General features: G+C 39.1%; 1 protein-coding gene across 1 annotated transcript in view; it reads left to right on the top strand.

Annotated features, from left to right (window-relative positions):
• Positions 1 to 207: 207 nt before the first annotated feature.
• Positions 208 to 7,749, top strand: part of rnf220b (ring finger protein 220b) — a 37,323-nt gene continuing 29,781 nt past the window's right edge. The window contains exons 1-2 of the mRNA XM_087783670.1: positions 208 to 342; positions 2,217 to 2,815. Coding sequence (XP_087639796.1) covers positions 2,224 to 2,815 — 592 coding nt within the window. The 5' untranslated portion in view covers positions 208 to 342; positions 2,217 to 2,223. The remainder of the gene's footprint in view (positions 343 to 2,216; positions 2,816 to 7,749) is intronic.

The raw sequence follows: 7,749 nt of genomic DNA, 5'->3' as shown, positions 1-7,749 counted from the left end.
GGAGTCAGTTAAAAGTGTATAAATCAACTCTTGTTGCAGCACCTTGTGTGTGTCCGTCACTGTGGCGGTGAGGAGGGGAGGTGACGGAGGGGGAGGGCCGGGAGAGAGCAGGGGGTGAGGGCTGGGAGGAGGTGGGAGGAGGTGGGTGTCACACGGAGCTCATGAGGGAGAGACCAGCAGAGGCACTCACTTCCATCCGCGCGCAGACACGAGAGTGCGCTCACGGACTCACGCACACACTTCAGCGGGAGAAGTTGCGGAGGTTTTTTTTGAAGGAGAAGAAGAAGAAGAAGAGAAAGAAGAAGTCGATTTGTGGAGTGACTCCTGCAGAAGTTGACCTCGGTGAGTCTCATTTACTTTAATTGATTTAATTGGTTCTTGAGTTTAAATGACTTCACTTCAGGTGGAAACTCTCGTGCGACGTTCACGTGCAGCGGAACTATTCCGCGCGTTTATGGAGGAAAAACACGCTCAACAATTTCTACACTTGAGAAAAAGTTGTTGAAATGTCTTCCTCTTTGTCGCAAAACTTAATTGATACAAATGTGATTTCTTTATTCATCATTTTTCGTCAACTTACATTTTAAATATCACGTTTTTGCATTTATATTTTGAATTTATTGCTATTATAACAGGTTAAAGTATATTTTTTCGACACTATTTACAGTTACAAGATGTAAACTGAAATCGTATCGATGAATGACATCGCTTTTAATATTTGTATTTAAGTTTTTTTTTCCTTTTTATTTAAGGTTAACCGATACTTGCACGTGGATTCTAAAGGATTTAAAATTATATACATATAATTCTGGAGGTAAAGCAGAGTGAAGATAAATGTTTAATATAAAAAGGAACAATTCTTTAAGAGTTTTTGTTCTGCTGGAAAATTTAAACCACTTTAATGTATTATTTAACAACATATTTAATAAACCTTAAGCTATGTTATTATTTACACGCCTTTGCAATGACTTTCCTACTTTGTCTAACGTGTTTTCAACATTTATACAGTAATACTATTTACGGGTAAAATCCAATTCTCACTTAATGTAAACAATGTCTGTTGATAAACCTCTGACAACGAGTTCAGATGTACTTTATGTATTTCTGTAGCGATTAATTAATTAGTGTTTTTTGTAAATAACATAAAATATGAAATAATCACAAGTTTTTTTATACCGAAGAATAAATAAATAAAGTTTTTATAAATATATAATATATATTTTATAAAGACATTTAATAAATAAAACACTATAATATAGTTTATAAAAGATTGACTTATTCAAGATAATATCAAGAAATCAACTATATATGTTTCTTTTTTGTCTGCAACATGTATTATGTTCACTATTTATTTATCATTACGGTTATTAGAAGTATTTTTACTTCCAGTAAAAGTAATGGGTTAAAATGCATTTTTAATCATGGTAGGATGACTTTTATTTAAGTACATTATCAGTTGAACACGGGACATTTTCGAAAACAATATTTTACAAAACATCTCGAGTGTTTAAAGTGAAGGCTTTACTTTCAACAACAACAAAGTTGCATATAACCTTAAAAAAATATGTATTTCCATTATTTAATGTGTGTAATTGTTTGACTTTTTTCTGTGTTTTTTAATATACCTTCAATATTGTGGGGTCATTAGAAGACTTGAAGTGAAGTTAATCCACTTAAAGTGGATTTATGACTTGATAAATCAAGAAAAAATGAATTGCAACTCTGTTAAAGTCATTGTTGCGTCTTTTTTCCCAATTTGTTCTGCTCCTACTTTACTTTTACAGCTACTGCAGTGATCTTACATCACTTTTTTGGAAACCCCTTGATTCTGTCATTTCATGGGAAAACAAGTGTTGGCTCTCGCGCTGCGTTTCGAATGAACAAAATTCCATGTTTCAAAAGTGCATTTTCCTCCAAACCCATTTGCTTACATCATGGTATATTTATCACTCGCTAACTTGAGCTACATGTGTGTTTTATAGGCAATTTATTCAGTCGTAATTATTTACAGGCACAGTAGGCCTCCAACTGCTCTCTACTGAAACTGCTCCAAAAGTGTAATTGTTCAAATGCATCCACGGCTCTCCAGCAAAATGAAAAGTGTTTAATAACAGGAGGGAGTTTGGCAACTTGAAAGAAAAGTGGTGGAAACTTCATAAAGTGTGTTTTATTATGTTAAAATGGATTGAAGACGGAGGATTTCTTTTTCTCCTCAGGAGGTGAATGGACCTCCACCGCCCCTTTAAGATGGACAGCTCCTCTTACCTGCCGGCTCCTCTGGCCTCCCCGGCCCTGATGGTCCTGGCGTCCACTGCCGAGGCGGGACGGGACGCTTCCGTCCCCTGCCAGGCTCCCAGACCCTTCGGCGTCCCGGTGTCGGTGGAGAAAGACCTCCACCTGCCCTTCCCCTCCGCCTCCTACACCTTCACCTCCATGTATCAGCGCCAGGGTCCCATCTCGGGCGCCTTTCCACACAGAGACTTCCCGGCCTCTCTGCTCCACCTGCACCCGCAGTTCACGCCCCCCAACCTGGACTGCTCCCACCTGGGGATGCTGGGCCACGGCGGGGTCGGCGCCTTCCGACCTTTCACCTCGCCCCAGGAGGAGAGGGAGTCCGTGGGGTATCACTCGGCGTTCACGCCGGCCAAGCGCTTGAAGAGCTGTTTCTCTGACGCCGAGGGGAAGGAGTTTGACTTTGGTTCCCCGGGAGGTTCCCTCAAATCCGGAGACGACTCGGGGAGGAAGCTGTTCTCCATGTCGGGTCTCCTCTCAGACCGAGAAGCTTCGTCCAGCCCGGAGGACAGAAAAGATCACAGTGAGTTCAAGACCGTGAAGAATTATGTTTTCGGGTTGTAAAGAAAACAGAAAACTTAACTCCAGCTATTATTTAATTAATCAATTATTTAAAGTTTATTTGATTTTTGAGTTGTTAGTTTCAAACCTTACTCTTTTTTTTTAAGCTATAATTTGACTTTTAATGCCCATAAGAAAAGGGAATTAATTTATAAATTAAAAAATAAACCTTAATAAATAAGAGTACTGTTTTAGCTTAAAGTTAAGTTAATGGATTATCTGGTTTATAAAGTAAAAATGTTAACCTAGTCAGATAATAGTCATTTTTGGAGTCACACGTGGTTCACATTGAGTTTTTACAAATGTATTTTTACGAGCCAAACTCTCTCCCTGGCCTACATTTTTAAAGCACATCATGTGTGAAATGTTGGTTAATTACTCCACTTACACTTAATCACACATAAAGGTTAACCTGAAATAAGGCACTTAGACGTGGCATACCTCTGCCAAGGACCACAATTCTCAGTTGCTTCATTTCTAACTCTCTTGGTCCAACAGTCTTGCTACTCCTCAATTCTTTCGTGACTTTTATACCTCTTATATCCTCTCAATGAAATCTTGAGCATCTTCAACTCTGACTTTTCTAACTCTGCTACTTGTCATATAAAGTTTACTTTAAAAGCTCTTTAATCGCCCCGGACACTTATCTGTCTATGTCTATTGGAATGTATGAGTGATCAGGTGATCAGTAGGACTGCAAGAATCGGCCGATACTATGCATATCACGATACAAGATACTATTGTGATACTGTAGGATATATTTGTAGTATTGTCGACAACTTCTGGTGTTGCAGAATTTACAGACCGCATGACTCAATGAAGTCGTAACTGCTTTCATTTGTTTTGAAATCAAAATATATCCAAAACTGCTGAAGTCAACCGTATCCTCTCGTCCTCAGTCATCCTTGGGGATCCCTCAAAATGTTGTTTTACACAAACTGAACTATAAACCATAAAAAGAAAATGGTAATATAATACATCAAATTTGATTTTCTACCTAAAAATAAAAAATACGGTGTTGTTGAATATTGATACTGTATCATGCAAATGAATATCGCGATATTATCTAACACCTCGACTGATCAGGGCTGCATAAATGGTATCAACCCCCGCTGGGGGCTGCTTGTCGGGTTCACACATGCGAAACACGATGGGAATCAAAGAGCCGCTCGCGCTCTTTAATTGACGCGTCCCCGATGTGACATCATCATCAACAGCCCACGACAGTTGAAAGAGGCTTTCGCTCGGTAAAGACAAACGCGGCGGCGATTATTTGTCTCCTTTTTTTCCTCAGCCAGTCGGACAAAGTGTTTCTCGCGAGCGACAACATGTACAGAGTCACTTACTCAGCCCAGTGATCATTAGCCATATTTGACCATTAGGCCCTTTTGGGAGTCAGCCGTTTTTCCCTTTCGCCCGGGCTGCGGCAACACAAATAGAGGAAGCGTATGGAGGGGTTTGACATCGGAGGAGTGAGCGCTGGAAACAAGTGACATCCTGTCAGAGATAACGAGGTGGCAAGAGATAGAGAGATGGAGGAGGATAGAGGGAAAAAAAAAAAGAGAGAGACGTGGCGAAGCGCCTCATGCCTCGGCTTCCCGGGCGACAACCCTCAGCTCAATATGGCCGCCCACACCAGCCGTCTGATTTGTTGACAAATGAGTGGGAGAGGTGTCAGTCAGAGCGTCGAGGAGGACGTGAGGCTCCTCATTACTCCTGGGGATAATTGCCCGGAGACGCAGGGCGCAACATTCGCCTCAGAGGGAGACAGAGAGCAGGGAGAGCGGGGAGTCGGCGCTCGGCATGATGGGGGAATCAAACTCCTGGCGGCGGCGGCAAGGCGGCGCTTCGGCCTGACAGATGAAAGGGACCGGAGGAAGACAGGGGGGGGAAGAGAAAGAGGAAGAGCACCCAAAGGCTCGGCACATCAGAGGGGGACACTGTTGAGAATAATGACAATGTTAAAGTGGGAGGGTGGGGGGGGGGGATTCACGCTCTACATATCACCTAAAGGAAACTTTCATCCCACACATGAAGGGCAGGAACGTTGTCTTAAGAAAAGTTTGGGTTTTTTTTTTTTTTTTTTTTTCGGGAGCTGCTTCGGCGTGAATGTGTTGAAACTTGTGAGGCGGGAAGAAACCAGAGCGGCGTTTTTTTATTTGATGAAACGGTTCTGATCCGTGACATCATCAGGGAGCCCCCACCACCAACCCACACTTTTTCGGGGGGGGTGTCACAAAAATATTTTGAGGTCAATATTGCAGCAGCATCTCCCCATATTATCAAGCTGTCCCCCTAATCAAGAGAACAAAAATCGACTTAAATAAAAGTTAGGGTTAGGGTTTGAACTGGAGATTGGATACAACACAAAGTTAGAGGTCACTTATTAAAAGTAAGGTTATAAAAAGCATCATAACTTCTGCTGGTGAAGTCACTTTCAGATGAAAATAAATTGCTTTAAATAATAACCTGCATTTAAGTCCATGGTGGAGTTTTGCTCTGCAGTTCTTAATTCATTTCACATCAATATTAAAGCACATTTTCACTCCTGTGACCCACTTTAAGTGACTTTGCAGCTTTTTATGGACTGAAGATATTTCAGTCTCTTGCCCTGAGTAGCTGGGATAGACAACAGCCTGCTGTTAACAAGTGTACGATAATGAAAGTTTTGAGCCATTCGGAGTAAACTAGAAACAAATTGTTATTTGTCTTCACTGAGTGACAAATATTAGTACTTTTGTAACTTTAAAACTTTATTAGATTAGATTAGATTATTATTTATTTTATTAGTCACACAAGGGGAAATTTTACTTTACAGCAGCATCAGGGAAGAAAATACAATAAGAAGAAGAACACACAAAATAATAATAATAATAATAATAATAATAATAATATAATCCAAATATAATTCTAAATTTAAAGACTTGTTAATACACAAATATACAGTATATACACAATTTGCAGTCTTTAAAAAAGTGCCTGTTGGTTATTTTCTGGTGCAACTTAAATATGAATAGAAACATAATGCATTATTTTGACTTATACCCATGTATTATATATTTTCTTTACCTTTTGAAATCAATACTACAAAATAAGATTTGAAATCAAATAAATGTGTTAGTCTGTTATAATGAAAAATCTGAATTTAATTTTCACCTAATATGTTTTACTTATCATTACTGCTAAGCCTATAATTGTATACAATTTTTTGCATTTTAAAATCAGCTAGTTGCTAATTCTTCAAATTATTTGTGGATCCAGATGGTTATTTTAGTCTAAATGTTTAATTTTCATTTACGCAGCTGCAATTTATCCAAAAAATAATGAAAGAATTTAAATCGTTTTTTGAGCTCTTTTGTTAACAGACAAACAAAAACATGAACTACTTTCAGTAGGTAATAAAAAAAAAATGACGTTACATCCCGAGTCTCTGCCTTATGCGTTTGTTCCAAACTTGCTGGTTTTGTCTTTGAGTGACAGGTAGCGGGCGGGGGAGCGGCAAGAAGGAATCTCAATATGGAATTTTAATAAGGCCGGGAAAAGAGGGAGACGCCAGGCGGAGTGTTGGTGCGAGAGGTGTGTCTGTCTGACTGTGTTTACTCTGAGCGTACGCCTCTCTCACCTCCAGAGAATGCAGGCGAGGACAAAAGACGTAGAAGGATAGAACACAGGGAGCAAAAAAAAAAACAACAAAAAAAGTTGAGGAAGAGAACCCTTTCCTTTCACACTGGAAGCTGCTTTTCCAGCTTTATCCAATTAGACGGCAGCAAAGGCAAAACTAAGCTTTAATGCAATTGAGCTCCAAGTACTTTTCTAAGTCTGACACACACTTGTTCCTCTTGGCTGAGTAAGGGTCTGTCACTTCACCACCAAAAGTCTTACTTGTTAAGCTTGAAATCTGCTCAGACAGAGTTTGTTACGCCTGCAGTGACGTCGAGGCGAATACAACACCTTTGAAACTTGTTTAAGATTTTCAGTCTTCTGTTTAAAATTACAGTTTTTTGGGTCAATGTCCATGAAGAATTTGTCTTGTGGTGTAAAATATCTACTTTTAAGGTGAATTATTATTTAATTATTTGTGTTCATCTTCTCTTAGGGCTGTGTGTCAAACTCTGTTTTTTATTTTTTATCAAGATGGTTCCTTTAAGACCGAGTATTGAGACATACTTTGTCTTTCGGTGCCAAGTTTACCTTTACGCATGGTGATCAAAACTTGATAAAATATGCATTTTTCTGTAGAACAACTGAGTATTGACAAATATACAGAACATCAGATAATTTGTGACTTATTAACAATTGTTCTTTTTCTTTTTTACACAAGAAAACGGCTTGAAAATGTACCAAAGATGAACAATTAAACTCATAATATATATATTTATGTGTAATTTAATGTTCTTTCTTTCATAATTGATCTTTCAAAAATGTTATCGAAAAAGTGTCAATCAGAAAACCGGTATTAAAGTGAACATATCTGTATTACTATATGGAACATTTTCAATTAATTACATTTTATTTAAAGTGTCATATCATAACAGATCTTAAAACGCTTTAAAGTTTAAATGAAACTATATTAGAAAAAAGAAAAACAGATCCCAGCAAATCAACAACGAGTGAATGTCAGTGTGACAGTGGCGAGGAAAAACCTTTTTTTTAGAAGGCAGAAACTTGTTCAGAACCAGACTCAGTGTTGACGACCTCCTGCTGTGACCGGCTAAGAGGGTTGGAGAGAAACTGTGAGAGTATTTTCCGATCGATACTCAGTCCTATCTTCTCCAGACATCCATCCCAACGACTGACACTTCACTTCCTGCTCCGCGAACACATGTTCCCCCGTCATCTGTCGCAGAGAGTTGTTCTGTGTCACCGGTGGGCTCAGGTTTTTTTTTTTCGTCTCAC

Source organism: Callionymus lyra, chromosome 2 (genome assembly GCF_982586985.1).
Source record: "Callionymus lyra chromosome 2, fCalLyr1.hap1.1, whole genome shotgun sequence".
Taxonomy (NCBI): domain Eukaryota; kingdom Metazoa; phylum Chordata; class Actinopteri; order Syngnathiformes; family Callionymidae; genus Callionymus; species Callionymus lyra.
This window is presented reverse-complemented; position numbering and strand designations above follow the sequence as displayed.